The 19,797-nt window shown below is 26.3% G+C and overlaps 2 protein-coding genes across 9 annotated transcripts in view; one reads left to right on the forward strand and one right to left on the reverse strand.

Moving 5' to 3' along the window:
• Dys (Dystrophin) overlaps positions 1 to 825 on the forward strand; it is a 913,182-nt gene extending 912,357 nt beyond the window's left edge. For 7 of the 8 annotated variants that reach the window (XM_075289609.1, XM_075289607.1, XM_075289610.1 and 4 more), the window contains one exon: positions 350 to 825. In XM_075289609.1, the coding sequence (XP_075145724.1) occupies positions 350 to 606 (257 nt within the window). In that variant the 3' untranslated portion in view covers positions 607 to 825. The remainder of the gene's footprint in view (positions 1 to 349) is intronic. The other variant, XM_075289613.1, reaches the window with a different exon arrangement.
• Positions 826 to 13,508: 12,683 nt separating this feature from the next.
• Positions 13,509 to 15,941, reverse strand: Cpr92A (Cuticular protein 92A). Its single transcript, XM_075289619.1, has 3 exons — positions 15,753 to 15,941; positions 14,651 to 14,789; positions 13,509 to 14,523 (listed from the first exon to the last, which is right to left on the reverse strand). Exons 1-3 carry the CDS (start codon positions 15,765 to 15,767, stop codon positions 14,030 to 14,032), a joined length of 648 nt encoding a protein of 215 aa, XP_075145734.1. The 5' UTR covers positions 15,768 to 15,941; the 3' UTR covers positions 13,509 to 14,029.
• Positions 15,942 to 19,797: the final 3,856 nt, after the last annotated feature.

Here is a 19,797-nt window from a genome sequence, read left to right on the forward strand (position 1 = left end):
TGTATTTATAATATACATGTATTTATAATTTAATTTTTCCCTCGAAATAAAATTGAATACCAAACAGTATTCAATTCTTAATGGAAACATTGACTTCGCCTATGGCTACCAAGAAAATATGTTTGCAATGGGTCATGGGTAAAATATTTTGTTTCAAAGAGAATGATTTTTTTGTGATAAATTAAAAGACGTTGCCCAGTATAGGTTAATACTATAATAAATCCAGCATGTTATTGTTGTGGTGTAATGAAAATAAATGTTGTTTTTTTGTGGAAACTATCTTCAAAACTCCATAATTGTATAAAATTAATTTGGTTATTTTTTTTTTTTTCGTTTTATTTTTATCCAGAGGCCATAGGCAAAGCTGTTGAAGAATTGGTTACCGTCATTACCGAACAGGAAATCGAGCAAACTTTAGAAGAGGATCTGGAAAGAGCACAAGGTCGTTATGATGACGATGAGGAGGATGATACCCTAATTGAAGAGGATGAAACGACAGAGAACACAAGTGAAACCACAACTACATCTACAACCACAAATAGTAATTTAAGTCAGTTGGCAAAGGCGCCCAAGGCAACATCAACGCCGTTTACATTTAAAAAGTAAACGCTAACGATACAACATATAGCATATGGATGCAATATAAGGCGATAACAGAAATTCCGATTTACACCGATTAGAAAATTAAAACGAAACAAAAAATACCACATACATTATACATATATGAAATAAATTGAAAAGAAACAAACACAATACAAATATAATTCAATTAAGTAAAATTTATCATATACAATTAAATAACAATAACATAATCATAAACATAAAATAAAATATTTGTCTAAACACAAAAAAAAAAAAATAAATAAATAAATTGAAAAACTGATATAGATGGAAAATTGCCATAGCAAAAAACAAAACAAAATATAAATCATGTGTAATATTTAAACAAATTATTATCCCTCAAAACGATAAACTTTAAATTACCGAAAAAAACTAAAATCGAAAGTAATTATAAATTCCTTTTTTAATTTTTTGCAATATTTTAAAAATAAACGATGGATATAGAAAAAACTAACACAATTTTACATTTCCAAATACCCCTCTCTTCACTCCCTGTCCTCTAAAAATGAAACATTTTTATAAAAACAATTAAAAAAAATGAAACAGAAAATTTTTATACATATTGTGAGCAAAAAAATAATAAGAATTGAATTCTTCTAATTTAGTTTGTTAAGTTTTAAATTAAAATATATCCCTATTATTATATTATGGTAAATTTACATAACTTTTCTTTTCTTGTTTCTCCTTTATTTTATATACGAATAAGTTTTTCCTGTATCATGATCTAAATTAAATGCAGCTATTTTGTTTTTATTCAATTTTGCCTTTAAACATTTTATTTTATTGTAAATCTTAATGCAAAAAAAAAATTAAAGCATATTGCAAATATCAACCAATTATAAATCATATCAGAAATTGTACATTTTGTTTTCTTTCTTTTCTTATTAAATATAATTATCCGTCTTGTTTTAAGTTTTAAATAAACCATATTTTTTAATTTAAAATATTGTGTTTTCTATTTAATTTCATTTAGTTACATATGTTTAATGATTTAAGTGATAGCGACTTGTCGGCAAATATCACTCTATTCCAAATTTTTGGCGACTAATGACATGATGATGTCACAAACTACGGCTTTTCAAATTAAATTTGCCTCATCTTGCTTTGCGACTTGAAAATCATTAGCCAGAAACATGTGTCCAACGAAGTTTTCACATAGTGGAAAATTGCAATAATACTACTAATAATAATTCAGTAATAATACTGAACATAGAATCAGGCAGCACTTATTGATAAGAAATAATTGTATTGCAAGAATAGCATGTCAAGATTACTAAATACAGCCGCTATGGGAACAAATCTACGACTTCCGACAGCCGACAGCATTGTGTTTTCATAACAGGTATACAGTACCGTAGATGTTCATGGTATAATTATATTTGCATACTTTTAGGCAGCAATAATTCGTCTATTATATACAGCCATTAATTTTCGGAAACTGAACACCGTATTAGCCCTACAGTATGTAAAAATACCATAAGTTAGGCTTTCGAAAAACTTTGGTTAAAGATGGCTTATTGTCTGATTATTATCGGTGCTGTCACGTAGAGAATTTGTTTTCGATGAAATTCGTATCCACGATATTTTCGCTGAGAAGTGTATTTTATGCAGCAAAACTTCATCAAATATTTTGTTTCATGCTATATAATGTCAAGCAAAAATTTTGCGCCATGCGAGAAAAAATCACAAAAAAATTATCTCATGCGACAAAATTTCACAAGAAATTCAAAAGTTCCCCAAAAATTTTGTCTCATGCGATAAAATTTCATCGAAAATTTTGTACCATGCGAGAAAAATTCACAAAAAAATTATCATCCGACAAAATTTCACAAGAAATTCAAAAGTTCACTAAAAATTTTGTCTCATGCGATAAAATTTCACCGAAAATTTTGTACCATGCGAGAAAAATTTACCAAAAAATTATTATGCTACAAAACTTCACAAAGCTTTTGTCAATAAAACAAACAAACAAATTAGTGGGTAATTGTACACAAGAGAAAATTTTTCGAATGAGTTTCTTGAGAAATTTTGTATCTCATGCGACAAAATTTCACAAGAATTTCAAAAGTTCACCAAAAATTTTGTCTCATGCGATAAAATTTCACCGAAAATTGTGTACCATGCGAGAAAAATTCACCAAAAAATTAATATGCTATAAAACTTCACAAAACTTTTATCAATAAAACAAACAAACGAATTAGTGGGTAAATTGTGCACAAGAGAAAATTTTTCGAATGAGTTGCTTGAGAAATTTTGTAGTATGAAATAAAAACAAAAAAATTGTATCAATAAAATTTTTGGTGAGAGTTTGTTTTCGATGAGATTTGCATCCAAGTCATTTTCGCTGAAAAGTGTATTTTATGCGGCATAATTTCACCAAATATTTTTTCTCTTGCAATAACATTTCACCGACAATTTTGTACAATGAGAAAACATTTTCGGTAAAATTGTGCGCACGAGAAAATTTGTAACATGTGATTAAGTTTCACAAACAAAATTTGTCATATGAGATAAAAATTTTGATGAAATTTTGTAGTAGGAGATAATTTGTTGATACAATTTCTAGCATAATATAAACTATTTGTTGAAATATGTTTTCGGTGAAATTTTATCGCATGGGGAAATTTTCTCCCATGCTACAAAATTATTGGTGAAATTGTGACCACAAGAAAATTTCTCGCACGAGATAAAATTTTGGTGAATTTTTTAGCATGAGATAATTTTTTGATGATAATTTCTCGCTACAAATGCTACAAAATATTTGTTGATATATTTTTTCGGTGAAACTTTATCGCATGAGACAACATTTTTGGGAAAAAATTGTGCACACGAGAAAGTTTCTCACATGAGACAAAAATTTGTTGAAATTTGAATTTGAAATTTGTTGAAGTATCTTAAGCTAAAAAATTTCGACAAATTTTTGTCTCATGTGAGAAACTTTCTTGTGTGCACAATTTTTTTCCCAAAAATATTGTCTCATGCGATAAAATTTCACCCAAAAAATATATCAACAAATATTTTGTAGCATGCGAGAAATTTTCATCAAAAAATTATCTCATGGTAAACATTTCACCAAAATTTTTATCTCATGCGACAAATTTTCTGGTACAGCTTTTTTTTTGATGACATTTTGATGAGAAAAATGATGAAATTGTTTCGCATGCTAGGAAATATTTGTTGACATATGTGAAATTTTAGGTAAAATTTGTTGGGCAAATTTTCTCGCATGCTACAAAATTGTTGGTGAAATATGTTTTCGGTGATATTTTATCGCATGAGACAACATTTTTGGAAAAAGTTTCTCGTATGCTACAACATTTTTGTTGAAATTGTGCACACGAGAAAGTTTCTCACATGAGACAAAATTTTGTGGCTTTCTCGCATGCTACAAAATTTTGTAGCTTGATGAAATTTTTTCACATGCTATAAAATATTTGTTCGAATACGTTTTCGGTGAAATTTTATCGCATGAGACAAATTTTTTGGGAACATTTTCTCGCATGCTACAAAATTTTTGGTAAAATTGTGCACACGAGAGAATTTCTCGCATGAGATAACATTTTGTAGCTTGTGGTACTTTTCTGATGAAATTTTCACGCATGTTAACTATTTGTTGAAATATTTTTTTGGTGAAATTTTATCGCATGAGACAAAATTTTGGTGAAATTTTTGCAGCATGCGATAATTTTTTTGATGAAAAATTGTGCCCATGAGAAAATTAGTCGCATGGGATGTTAATTGAAATTTTTGAAGCATTAATAGTTGTTGAAAAGCTACCAAATATTTGGTGAAATTGTGCACATGAGAAAGTTTCTCGCATGGGAAATTTTGTTTTGAAATTTTTTCGCATGATACACATTGGTGACATTTTATGGCAAATTTTTTTTTTAACATGTGATGGATGGGAATCTCATAAAAAATAAAACTTCAACAAAAAATTTGTCGCATGAGATAAAAATTTTGTAGCATGAGATCAATATTTTTAGTGAAATTTTCTCGCATGCTACAAACTATTTGTTGAAATATTTTTTCGGTGAAATTTTATCACATGAGACAAAATTTTTAGGAAAATTTTTCTCGCATGCTATAAAATTTTTAGTGAAATTGTACACACGAGAAAATTTCTCACATGGGATAAAAATTTAGGCGAAATTTTATAGCATGCGATATTTTTTTGTTGAAATTTTCACGCATGCTACAAAATAGTTGGGGAAATTGTGCTAACATGAGATGTTACGTGAAATTTTTGGAAACAATAGCTGATGAAAATTTCTCATGAGACAATTTTTGGTGAAATTTAATGAGAAAATTTGTTGAAAGAGAAGAAAATTTTTGTTGAAATTTTGTTGCATGAGATAAAATGGTTGGTGAAATTTCTCGCATATTACACGATTTTCGGTGAAATTTAATCCCTAAGATAATTTTTTTTAACTTTCACCCATGATACAATTTTTTGCGGCCAAATCCAGAAGCCTAATATACAGTTTAGCAAAGTTTTGTTTTTTATATTTTAACAGTTTTTTTAGACTTGGGTAACCTAACCTAACCAAGACTTGGGTAATAAAGGATTAAGCTCGCCTTATCGCGAAATTTTTTTTATGTTTTTATTCTCACCAATTTGATAAACTTAAAATATATTTGAACTATTGTAATAAGTATAATATGCCATTAGCAGTAATTCTGTTAACTTCTAATGATTTGTGCTTCATTATCAATAGATATCTCAATTTTACATAGACTATGTTATTGTGGCGATATTTATATTATATTTACATTTAGTAATTGATTTTATTATCATAAAATTTCATATAATTCAGATCAAGCGTCTATGCCCACGGTAGTAATACCAAAAAAAACTATTTTAAACAAAACGATTTAATTTCTATAATAAAAAAATATTTTAATTTTCTCTAATAATGAATTTTTATTTTCTCCAAATCCTATCCTTATCCTATCCCTTACGTCAATCGTTTTCACTACTCAGAAAAAAATAAAACATTAACTCAAATCAATACGCTGACGAATACGATCATTAAATGGACCACCTTTTCTACTCAAACGTTTAAAACAAAACTCTACTATAGTCCCTAACCTATCTTATATATGTATATGACAAACATTACAAGGAAATCATAATCATAAATTAAAAAAACAACAAAATAAATAAAAAAAGCCAATTTTTAAAAAAAATTATAATGATGAGAAAAATTAAAACCTAAAATCATATCATCTAATATCCGATTATATAAAAGAGAAAATCTTTGCTCATTATTCGATTAGTAAGAATGAATAAAAAAATAGAACACAATAGAAATTAAATTCATACAAATATAAATGTTTCATATATGAAATCACTATAAACCAAAAGATAACAAATTGAGAAAATGAATTTCAAATCCAAAGCAACATACACATACCCCATTCAGTGTCTATTTACGTGATATTCTCAATAATAAAAAAACAAAAAGTATTAATTTATAAAATAAAATGTCAAGAGATTGGATATTTTGGAGGATAGAAGAAGTGAAAATGAAGTGAAGAAAAATTTATGAATGAAGGGTACCACTTCAAGTTTTATAAGAAAAATCACATATTATATGGATGTACAGCGTTTGCGTTGAGTATTTCAAAAATTGTCACAAAAATTATTAATTGAAATTAAAATTTAAAAAGTCCCACAAAAAGTGTTACACTTTTTTTTTTATAAAGAAAAATGCGAATTAAATGTATTTTTTTCTATGATTTTAGCAAGTCACTTTTTTTTAAATACATTTTTTAAAATAAATGCAACAATCATTTTATTTCCATTTCATCAAAAAAGAATCCTTGAAGGCAACAGTTCATGGGAGAACGCGCGTTATCTATAGAATATTTTCTTTGCATATTTTCAGGCGTCAAAATTGTCCACTTGTCCACGCTATGGCTTGAGAAAGAAAAAATGCTGAAAAAATCCGGTTTTGGGCGTATTAGTCCGATTTTATGTAGGACATCGTTTACGAAAAGTTCGCATCAAAATGTAAAAAATGTGGCATTTAGCACAACTTCAACGCTTAAAAAGAGTGGCAAATTGCCACACAAAAATTGGTACACTTTTGTATAAAGAAAAAAAAAAATGCGAATTAAATGTATTTAATATTTTGATTTTCTATGAAATTATGAAGTCACTTTTTTCAAATTAAATCGGAATAAGTCCCGCCATCATTTTATTTTCTTTCATGGAAGAACCCATGAACTGTTGCATATTTTCAGGCGTCACAATTGTTCACTTATGGTTTGACTATGGTTTGAGAATGACAAATCTTTAGTTTTGAAAACATTTGTTCGATTTTTTGTTATGACACCGACTACACAAAAGGTGGCACCGAACTATAAAAAAACGTGACATATAGTGGCTCAAAAGTGTCATTGCTTAAAAAAGTGGAAAATTTATCACTAAAGGTGAGTACTATGTTCGAGTTTTTCACCAAAACACTAAATTAAAAGTGCAAAAATATATATGAAGACGATAACATTTTTATCAAGTCTGTTCAAATTATGGATGGAAAAGATCCAATTTATTGATTGCGATCCATTTAATATTTCGAAATTAATTGATTAAAAAAAGTAACCGTGAAAATAAGCTGGTTTTCAGCTTGAAAACTGAACATAGTACTCAGCTTTAAGTGGTATAACACTTAGACGTTATTAAAAAAATAAAATAAATTATTTTGTTGATTTTGTATGGAAAATGGGCTCTGAAAATTGTATTTTTCTAAATTGCAGAAGATTAAAAAATATTAAATATGAAAAATTACGAAACAAAGTCTTTTGCATTTTGAAAATAAGCCCCAAATATATTAAAGTAAAATGAACCCCAATTTTACTTTTTGGGGTTGGGCTTCGTTTTCAAGTGGGGTCTATTTCGCATTCTGGGATTTGATAGTGATTGAAACTATACTCACTTTTAATTATTCCGAACTTTATTTTGGGGTCAATTTTCATTCTTTAGCTACATTTTGTTAGGGCTCATATTCATTATGAATCTTCGCCCTACATTTGGGCCGCTTTCCATTTCGATTTTGGGGCCCATTTATATACCGCAGTTAGTTTTATGCTAACAAATTTTATTTGTTAATGTTTATGACTAAAAAATCGAAGAACAACATATTTTGAAAAAATAAATTTTGAAATTTCTGTATACAAAAAAAAAAATATCACCAAAATATTCCCAATTAAAAAGTTGATTGAAGCTGAAAACTTTTTCAATTAAAAAAATTAATTGATACTATTAATCAGTTAATCAAACTAGAAACATTAAGTCAATGATCATTAAGTCAATGAAATTGTTTAAAATTTTCAATTAAAAAATTAATTGATACAATTAACTTTTTAATCAAACTCGGAAGTTAAAAAAATTTTGGATATATATTTTTTTTTAATTTCTTAATTAAAATTTTTTTGAAGCTATAAATTTTTGAATCAAACTAAAAAGGATTAAAAAAATATATAGAAAGCGATTGAGATATAGTATAGCGACTACAAATAGTTTCGTTTTTAATTAAAAAATTAAATGAAATAAAAAATTAATTTTGCAATCAACATTAATTTTTATTAATTAATTTAATTAAAATTAAAAAATTATGTAATTAAAAATTTTATTAAATCAATTAAAAATTTAATTGCAATTTGCTAATGTAATCAATTAATTTTTTAATCAAATATTTTTTTGATGCTCAATTAAAACTGTGATTGATACTATCATTTTCGTGATTGAAGACATTTCAATTAAAAAAATAATTGGATCAATTAATTTTGTGATTGAATCTCAATTGTTTGTTTTGTGTGTTGCTTTCCAATTTCGTTCACTTCTTAGTTCCTTGCATAAATTTCGAATTACTTTTAAAGCATTAACTTTCCCATATTCTATTACTATCCTCCTTAAAATTCTTCTATGACCTACAAATACTTAATAGATATAACCTTATACAAAAATAAAATACACAAAAAAATATTTACTAATAAAAACAAAAACCTAAAATTTTTTAAACTAAACTTTGTGACAATATAAAATATACACATTCATATTAAGAAAAAAAACAATTTAACACTTAGAAAAATTAAAAGCAACAAACTCTTATAAATAAAAGAAAATTTTATGTAGAACAAAAATTAAATAACGAATTTAAAATATAAACAATTTGGACACAAAACAAACAACAAAATACATATTTGGGAAAATATCAAATTATAGAATTAACATATCTGCCATAGAAACCAAAATAAAAATCAAATCATTTAAATTCTACTAAGAAAAATATATTTGATTTTAAACTATTATTTTTTTTATAATATTTTTACCTACGATTTTTTTATACTCAATTTTAATTTCAACTGCCAATAGATATAAAATGCCATAATAAAATATGCAGAAACGTAAAACATATCCCGCTTTAAACAGAGAAAAAAAAACAACACAGAGTAACACATAGTCTTCTAACAACGATTTTTTGATATCAAAGGCAAAACAAAAAAAATATATAAATATATATATAAAAAAATAATTTATTGAAATATATACACTAAAACATTTTTTAAGTAAATACCTAGATATTAATTTAGTTTTAAATTAGCTACATATTTGAAATAGAAAAAAAATATTCATGATATAAATTGCTATGCTGATTAAATTATGTTATTTTACAGACCTTGTAGCCCACTGTATTGAGAAAACCTAGAATTCTATCTCTAACTAAATACCCTTTGTATTATCCCTTTTGATCCCTTGTAAACAAAATACAACACTGACGAGTAGATCTCTTTCTTAAGTGATACATGTCTGTGTGAGTAGTCTCCATCTATCCAGCACTTCTCTTCGTTTGCTTATGACTCTTGTTATTTACCCAATAATAGAGAGAAAATATACACACCCACATACATACATACATATACATATATGAAGAAAATGCTTGCATATTATGTCGCGCATTGAAAACAAAAATACCCCACAGTATTGCATTTGATGTTAAAAGCAGAATTTAAATACATATGTAATAATCTCGTTTTGCATGGTCGGGAAGCAACACCCGAAAATTAGCTATTAAGCTTTATATACAAAATAACAATCGAAAAAAAAAAACAAAAGAATTATCACACAAATAATTTTGTGTGTAGTATTCTTATAGAGAACCCTTAGTTAAATTAATCTCAGCCCCTAAGATCTTTACAAATTAAGTAGCTTTTAATTGAACCAACCCAACCAATAAAAATAAATTAAAATTCAAAATATTACAAAATAAAAAGCAAATCTCCTAAATCAAGGCTTTACAAAACTAAATCTTGTATTTATCTTTAATGAAAAACACACAAAGAAAACTGAAAACCTCTGAGTTGTGTCTCTTTATATGATATTTAATTTGTTTGTACGTTGTTTTTTTTTTAATATAAATTGTACCTATAACTCTTAAAATATTTTTGTTTTTTATCTATCTCTTTTCCTCTAGAAATATTCATATTAAATCTTTTGATACCACTGATTGACTAACAACTACTATAACTATAAAGACAAAAAAAATATTTTGAAGAAAGAAAAATGAAAATATAAAACCATCAGCTATATAAAAAACAAAATCCTATCATAAATATGATTTTAAATGGGAAATTTAAAATGTTTATTATTGCAACCAAAACTCTATGGTAAAATATATGCATATTTATATTCATATCCACCCTAAACCTAAAAATAAAACATCTTATATTTAAATAAACATCAAAACTCTATGATTAAAATTCTAAAAAAAAATATATATATTATATATAAATATAATTATAATATAATAATATTTAAATCAGTAACAAAAATAATCATTCATATATAAAATATATATAAAAATTTACTATATGATTATAACGAATAATATAACAAGAAAACGTTTATACAATAAAAATCGTTAAATATTAAAATGAAAAAAAAAAACTAATCGTGTTTTATTTTTCCTTCGGATCATAGGTAGCTCTTTTAAAATTCTCTTATAAAACTATGAGAAATAAATCTTGTTATAGGGTTGGGTTAAGTTTAAAAGAGAACTCGCTGCTTAATGACAGATATAGACCTAAACTGGCAGTTGGCTCGTAAGCACGGTTGCCACTCGTGTAAAAAACCAAAATTTTGAAGAAAATTTTACCAAAAGTCTACATAATTTAAGAAAATATTATTTTGAAGTTTTTGATCATACTTTTGTGGTTAGTATGAAAAATATGTTTTTTTAAGAAATATTTTATTACTATATTTCTAAAGTTTATTTCAGTATTATATTAAATATTAAATGTTATTAGCCACAAGTGTTTGGGTGTATAAATAACCCTTGAAATGTAAATGTGTCGAATTTTAAATGTTTTCACGATTTTAGCTTGAAAGTTACTACTTCTACAAACGGCAGAACTTATTCACCATGGAATTTGATAGTATGAACACGAAAATTAAAAATTTTGAAATTATTGAATTTATAGAAAATTTCGTTTCCATAGAAAATTCTGTCAAAATTTTATTTCTATAGAAAATTTTGTCAAAATTTTATTTCTATAGAAAATTTTGTCAAAATTTTATTTCTTTAGAAAATTTTGTCAAAATTTTATTTCTATAGAAAATTTTGTAAAAATTTTATTTCTATAGAAAATTTTGTAAAATTTTTATTTTTATTAAAAATTTTCTCAACATTTTATTTCTATAGAAAATTTTGTCAAAATTTTATTTCTATAAAAAATTTTGCTAAAATGTTATTTCTATAGAAAAGTTTGTCAACATTTTATTTCTATAGAAAATTTTGTCAAAATTTTATTTCAATAGAAAATTTTGTCAAAATTTTATTTCTATAGAAAATTTTGTCAAAATTTTATTTCTATAGAAAATTTTCTAAAATTTTATTTTTATAGAAAATTTTGCCAACATTTTTTTCTATAAAAAATGTTGTCAACATTTTATTTCTGTAAAAAATTTTGTCAAAATTTTATTTCTATAGAAAATTTTGACAAAATTTTATTTCTATAGAAAATTTTGTCAAAATTTTATTACTATATAAAATTTTGCCAACATTTATTTCTATTGAAAATTTTGCCAAAATGTTATTTCTATAAAAATATGTTGTCAAAATTTTATTTCTACATAACATTTTGTCAAAATTTTATTTCTATAGAAAATTTTGTCTAAATTCCATTTCTATAGAAAATTTGGTCAAAATTTTATTTCTATAGAAAATTTTGTCAAAATTTTATTTCTATGGAATTTTTTTACACATTTTTTTTCTATAGAACATTTTGTCAAAATTTTATTTCTATAGAAAATTTTGTTAAAATTGTATTTCTATAGAAAATTTTGTTAAAATTTTATTTCTATAGAAAATTTTGTTAAAATGTTATTCCTGTAGAAAATTTTTTTTCTATAGATAATTTTGTCAAAATTTTATTTCTGTAGAAAATTTTGCCAAAATTTTATTTCTACAAAAAATTTGCCAAAATTTTATTTCTATAAAAAAAAATTTGTCACAATTTTATTTCTATAGAACATTTTGTTAAACATTATCTCTTTAGAAAATTTTGTCAAAATTATATTTCTATAGAAAATTGTGTCAAAATTTTATTTAAAAACAAAAATTTTTTAAATTTTATTTTTATAGAAAATGTTGCCAAATTTTATTTTTATAGAAAATTTTTCCAAATTTTTTTTTTGTCTATAAAAAATTTTGTCAATATTTTATTTCTATAAAAGATTTTGTCAAAATTTTATTTCTTTTGAAAATTTAAGTACCTCTTAGTTGGAGAGGAATATTTGGTCAAATGTAGCAAAACATCCAAAATTCTACCAATCTAATAAACAGCTATTAGAATTCTACCAACTGAGGCAGCCGTGCTCTCAAGCCCTATCTGTTAAATTTAGCAACTCATTATCCTGGATGTATTCCCTAAACGTTTACCAATTCCTAATGTCAAGTAGGGCCCAAATTGGTGATATCATGTCTCATGTCTATCATCATGAGGGTTCTTTGTTGTGTGAGGTTAGTAGAGTGACCAGGGAAAAGCCTTAAAGTTTATATGTCAGCTCTTCTCACATTTTGGTATATTTGGTACACAGAAATAAATATCACCAATATTTTTCATAAAATGTTGATTTAATTAAAATTTTAAGCCTAAACAGTCATCCTTCGGCAAAATGACAACGCATAATACAATAATGTAAAATGATAATTTTTTTTTTTATCAAATTTATTAAAACGTTATATGAATTTTTTTTTCAATTATTAAAAATGAGCTGAAATTTTGGTTATTACTTTTGCACCCGATGCAATTTATGGGGTCTTGAAATAGGCAGTAGTCAACATGACGGTGGATGACCTTAGGGTACAAAAAATAAGGTGGCCATTCCATGTTTAATTGATTAAACTAATTTTTTACTTAAAACAAAAATTACAGTAATCCCTCGATTTACGTCGTGATTGGTTCCGGAATTTGGCGACGTCAATCGAAACGACGTAAACCGAATTAAAAATTGCTCATAGTTACTCCTAAGTCCATTTATGTATGTATGTGCGTGTACATAAGAAAAAACTTCAAAAATAAAGGTAATTTAGTAATTTCGGTAAGAATTTCAGAAAACATGTTTCGATTCCATCATTATCGTTGATACTTATTTTACATATGGAAGGCGTTTCTCATAAAGTGGGCAAAAAATCGACGACGTAAATCGAATGGTGACGTAAATCGAAGTTTGATGGAACAAACAATTTGACGACGTAAATCGAAACAACGTAAATCGAGTGTATGTTTTTTTTTAAGGGCATATTACCGTCTTCTCATTCTATTAGCATTTTGCCCATCGGATCGTACTATCTTACTCCTCAATAATAATGCCAATAATATTTAAGTTTTTGTAAAACAACAACACACACATTGTCTTTATTTTATTTTTAAAATTCTTTAAAATATACATAATAAAAATTATTACAATAAAATTACAAAAAAAAAATTAAATTTGAGAGACAGAATATGCAAGTGGTTGTGTAAGAGTAACAAAGAGTGAGTGTGTAATAGAGAAAGTAACAACTACTGGACTGAATGAACCATATAATGCAGAGGTTTAGCAAAGAGTATTATTTTAAGTGTACAAATGTGTAAACAGAAAGAGAGTAATACTAACAGAGGTGTAACAGAGAAAATATAAATACATTGATAACAAAGATAACAACAAAGATAATAAAAGTTAAATAAATATACATAAAAGAAAGAGTAGAAAGCATCACAGAAGAGATTCATATGAACAGAAGAGTAAGAATAGAAAGAAAATATCGTCGCCGTATGCTGTTTTTCTTTTTAAATTCGGGTTTTGAATTATATGTAGTATACTGGTAGAACACTTTGAACGAAGTCACATTTCGAATGCTTATTTGTGATAGTATGGACCATAATGACCATGGGCATCAGCATGAGCATAAGGACCGGGAGCCAAAGCAGGATAAGCGGCATGGAAATGTGGACCTGGTAAAGGTCCTGGCAACGGACCATGGGCTGGAGCTGGTGCCACATGATATGCAGCAGGATAGGCCAAAGGAAGAGGAGCTGGAGCAGGTGCTTTTGGTACTGGAGGTAATGGTGGTGCGGGAGCTGGTGCTGGGGCTACAGCCACTGGAGCATGAGCCTTATATGCCAAAGGTTCTTTGCGTACGACAGCATTGAAGCCATTGTGTGGATCAGCTGTATAATCTACCGTACGTTTGGTACCATCAGGATCAACCACTGAATAACTGCCTTTCACGACATCACCATGACGTGTCTCATGTTGACTCTTTAGATCACCCGTATAGCCATCCTGAATGTCATAACCAAAACTATATTTTGGTGCAGGATCATAGGGTTCGGGAGCGGCAGGTTTGGGGGCTGAAAAGAACATAATTTTGTAATATCGAGCTATGTTATGTAAATGATTAGCATAGACTGATTTTTAATTAAAAATATAATTTATTCAACAAATTGTCTCAGTAGGTAGGTTATTTGAAATGCTTACCGGGTGCTACATGTGCCACTGGACCTGGATATGGACCATAGGGTCCATAGTGCAAAGGACCTGGTCCCGGTCCATAATGAGCATATGGTCCGACAACACCACAATGGCCTAGAGCCAGTAATGTCGTTACAAAGAGTATCTGAAAGTAAGTAAAGGTTAAGTGAGTAAGCCATTGAAATATTGATTTCCGACAATGGAAAGTTTCGGGGTGAAATTCTAAGACGTTTTAACGTGGTCCATATGTCTGTCTTTTTTAATCACTGCACAGCCTTTAATACTAATCACCCGAAATTGTGGATACGCTGTATCGAATTCTGGATTTTGAACCTACTGCCCTTAGACAAAGGAACCAAAATCTGCAAACCTCAAAAGTATTTTAACTCTATCTGCATAGCACAAGGGCTGATGTGTGGTTTTCAAAACCAAATGGACATTTTGTGCCTGTGGTTTATTATTGGACCATTTTTTATATGGCATCCATAGAAACTAAGCCCTCAAATTTTACTTCTAAAATACGAATCAATTAATTTCGTAATTGGAACCAAAATGTGTTCTTGGCTGTGTAAGAAAATTAACCTAGAAAGTCTTCTGGTGATGGTTATGTTAGCTAACATAAGTTATTCTGACTTCTCTTATCATAGTTCTCCTTGTTATCATTCTCTTGATAACACTACTATAAAAATTGGAGTCCCTCTCTCTTATCATAGCTCTTCTGTTTATTGTTCTCTTGATAACACTGTTCTAGAAAGTTGAGACGTATAACATTCATTGTTCAGCAGATAAATCTCTTTAAAAAATTGTAATTGAATTCACTACTCTCTTTAAACAAAGTAAACACTCTTGCTCTAATAAGTTTCAGTTCTCCAGTTGGCTTAAATATGATATGCGCAAACTTGCAGTGTGTAGAATGACTTCATGATATTGTCATTCTTCAGGCAGTTGTTCTTTTATATGGACATTTTGATCTAATTAAAAGCATATTAAATCCGTATATGAAATAAAAGAAATCACTTTTATTCTTAAAATATTTTCGTGGGTCCTTGAGCTTACAGTAAACTGTTAAATTATATTTTGATAATCTATAACACACACATTCACACACCTTTAACATTAACATATCACAAGGATATGTTACAACTTTCTTGCCGATCGTTCTCACAAACTCGAGAAATGTCGAGAGTTTTATTTATAAATCGATTTGTATCCACAAATTAATGTCCTTAGATTCACTTATCCAAATCCAATCCGTGTCTTTAGTTGGGTAAAAAGTTTTGACTATAACTGAGGCTCTTGCCCTCATGGTTCTTAACTTTTATAGTGTGGCGTTTAGAAGTCGTCAGCGACATTGATACACAGGAACCCCCCATCTCGAAGAAAAAAAAAGAGACACATTTTCATGTTTTCATATGGCTGGCTCAGTGTGCCAGCCATTGATAGCTGGTTGGTTAACTGGATGGTTGTTTTGTCGATTCGATTTAACAGCAGGCATTTCTTGTGGTGGCGGTGTTGTTTGGGCTTAAATGTCGCCAGCTTCACATGCTTCATTCACAAAATGTTCGAAGCACGAAGCAACATCTCTGATCCAGTCAGCTTACGAAGGGGGGAATTACACGGAAGGTGGGGTTTGGTAGTACTATAGAGTGCTATTATGCTATTTTTCGGCTTTCCTTGGTGAACAATCGATTTACTGGAAAACTAGACATTTGGCCATTTGGTATGGAATGGTAAACAATGCGCTAATTTAAGTAACAAATCTTTAAGAAGAAATACATAGTTAAGGTAAATGGACAGTGGGAGATGATAGGATATAACAAAAAATTTTTATTTCTATAGAAAATTTTGTCACAATTTTATTTCTATAGAAAATTTTGTCAAAATTTTATTTCTATAGAAAATTTTGTCAAAATTTTATTTGTATAGAGAATTGTTTTCAAACTTTTATCTCTATAGAAAATTTTGTCAAAAAATTTTTTCCATAGCAAATTTTGTCAAAAATTCATGTCTATAGAAAATTTTGTCAAAATTTTATTCCTTTAGAAAATTTTGTCAAAATTCTATTTCTATAGACAATTTTGTCAAAATTTTATTTCTATAGAAAATTTTGTCAAAATTTTATTTCTATAGAAAATTTTGTCAAAATTTTATTTCTATAGAAAATTTTGTTAAAATTTTATTTCTATAGAAAATTTTGTCAAAATTTTATTTCTATAGAAAATTTTGTCAAAATTTTATTTCTATAGAAATTTTTGTCAAAACCTTATTTCTATAGAAAATTTTGTCAAAATTTTATTTCTATAGAAAATTTTGTCAAAATTTTATTTCTATAGCAAATTTTGTCAAAATTTTATTTCTATAGAAAATTTTGTCAAAAGTTTTATTTATATAGAAAATTTTGTCAAAATTTTATTTCTAGAGAAAAATTTGTAAAAATTTTATTCAACATTTTGTCAAAATTTTATTTCTTTAGAAAATTTTGTCAAAATTTTATTTCTATAGAAAAATTTTTAAAAATTTTATTTCTATAGAAAAATTTGTCAAAATTTTATTTCTATAGAAAATTTTGTCAGAATTTTTTTTATTGTTGTTTTTGATCTCAGCTTAAAGCCATGTATTGACTAAACTACAAGTGTAGCTTAACCACCAGAGGAAAAGTATGCTTGTCAAATTTATTTGGGCAAAGCCCTATAGACTGCAAGATGGTTGGATGTACAGCTGTTTCGGAATTACCACATTCCTCATCAGCATCCTCTACTTGCAGCAAAACTATCAACCAATTATCAGAATAAATTCGGGTAATTCACTCAACCCAAAGTGAACTGCACCTGAACCTTCCGAAAAAAGGTTTGATAGTCGGCTACTGCCTAAACAAATTTGCAAGCATATCTCTTTTCCTTTGCCAAACTCAAATCATCGATTTGAATGTAGTTGGCTGGGTTTGCTTTTGAGCGTGCGTCCTCTATCTTCTTTATTTTTGTTTGTTATTGTTGGCTTCTCTTCAATCTTTATTGTTGTTTTTGATCTCAGCTTAAAGCCATGCATTGACTAAACTACAAGTGTAGCTTAACCAACAGAGGAAAAGTATGCCTGCCAAATTTATTTGGGCAAAGCCCTATAGACTGCAAGATGGTTGGATGTACAGCTGTTTCGGAATTACCAAAAAAAATTTTTTTTTTCTATAAAAAATTTTCTCAACAATTTTTTTTCCATAGAAAATGTTGTCAAAATTCTATTTCTATAGAAAATTTTCTCAACATTTTATTTCTAAAGAAAATTTTGTCAAAATTTTATTTCTATCGAAAATTTTGTCAAAAAATTTTTTCCATAGAAAATTTTGTCAAAAATTCATTTCTATAGAAAATTTTGTCAAATTTTTATTTCTATAGAAAATTTTGTCAAAATTTTATTTTTATAGAAAATTTTGTAAAAATTTTATTTCTATAGAAAACTTTGTCAAAAATTTTTTTTTCCATAGAAAATTTTATCAAAAATTCATTTCTATAGAAAATTTTGTCAAATTTTTATTTCTATAGAAAATTTTGTCAAAATTTTATTTCTTTAGAAAATTTTTTCAAAATTTTATTTCTATAGAAAATTTTGTCAAAATTTTATTTCTATAGAAAATTTTGTCAAAATTTTATTTCTTTAGAAAATTTTTTCAAAATTTTATTTCTATAGAAAATTTTGTCAAAATTTTATTTCTATAGAAAATTTTGTTAACATTTTATTTTTATGGAAAATTTTCGAAAAATTTTATTTCTATAGAAATTTTTGTCAACATTCTATATCTATAGAAAATTTTCTCAAAATTTTATTTCTACAGAAAATTTTGTCAACATTTTATTTCTATAGAAAATTTTCTCAAAATTTTATTTGTATAGAAAATGTCCTCAAACTTTTATTTCTACAGTAATTTTTGTCAAAATTTTATTCCTATAGAAAATTTTGTCAACATTTTATTTCTAAAGAAAATATTGTAAAAATTTTATTTCTATGGAAAATTTTGTCAAAATCTTATTTCTATAGAAAGATTTGCCAACATTTTATTTTTATGGTAAATTTTCGAAAAATTCTTTTTCTATAGAAAATTTTGTCAAAATTTTATTTCTATAGAAAATTTTGTCAAAATTTTATTTCTATAGAAAATTTTGTTAACATTTGTCAAAATTTTATTTCTATAGAAAATTTTGTTAACATTTTATTTGTATGGAAAATTTTCGAAAAATTCTTTTTCTATAGAAAATTTTCTCAAAATTTTATTTCTAAAAAATTTTCCTCAACATTTTATTTCTATAGAAATTTTTGTCAACATTTTATATCTATAGAAAATTTTCTCAAAATTTTATTTCTATAGAAAATTTTGTTAACATTTTATTTCTATAGAAAATTTTCTCAAAATTTTATTTGTATAGAAAATGTTCTCAAACTTTTATTTCTATAGTAAATTTTGTCAAAACTTTATGTCTATAGAAAATTTTGTCAAAAATTTTTTTCCATAGAAAATTTTGTCAAAAATTCATTTCTATAGAAAATTTGGTCAAATTTATATTTCTATAGAAAATTTTGTCAAAATTTTATTTCTTTAGAAAATTTTATTCCTATAGAAAATTTTGTCAAAATTTTATTTCTATAGAAAATTTTGTCAAAATTTTATTTCTTTAGAAAATTTTATTCCTATAGAAAATTTTGTCAAAATTTTATTTCTATAGAAAATATTTTCAAAATTTTATTTCTATAGGGAATTTTGTCAATTTTTTTTTATAGAAAATATTGTCAACATTTTATTTCTATAGAAAATTTTGTTAAAATTTTATTTCTATACAAAATTTTGTGAACATTTTATTTCTAAAGAAAATATTGTACAAATTTTATTTCTATGGAAAATTTTTTCAAAATCTTATTTCTATAGAAAGATTTGCCAACATTTTAGTTTTATGGTAAATTTTTGAAAAGTTCTTTTTCTATAGAAAATTTTCTCAAAATTTTATTTCTAAAAAATTTTCCTCAACATTTTATTTCTTTAGAAAATTTTGTCAAAATTTTATTTCTATAGAAAATTTTGTCAAAATTTTATTTCTATACAATATTTTGTCAAAATTTTATTTCTTTAGAAAATTTTGTCAAAATTTAATTTCTTTAGAAAATTTTGT

The sequence above is a fragment of the Haematobia irritans genome, chromosome 1, assembly GCF_050003625.1.
Source record: "Haematobia irritans isolate KBUSLIRL chromosome 1, ASM5000362v1, whole genome shotgun sequence".
Lineage (NCBI taxonomy): Eukaryota > Metazoa > Arthropoda > Insecta > Diptera > Muscidae > Haematobia > Haematobia irritans.

Excerpts from the sequence above, each read along its gene's own strand:
- Cpr92A (XM_075289619.1), bottom strand. Across the intron at positions 14,524-14,650 it reads AGTGGCACATGTAGCACCCG|CCCCCAAACCTGCCGCTCCC; the intron begins GTAAGCATTTCA and ends TGTTCTTTTCAG.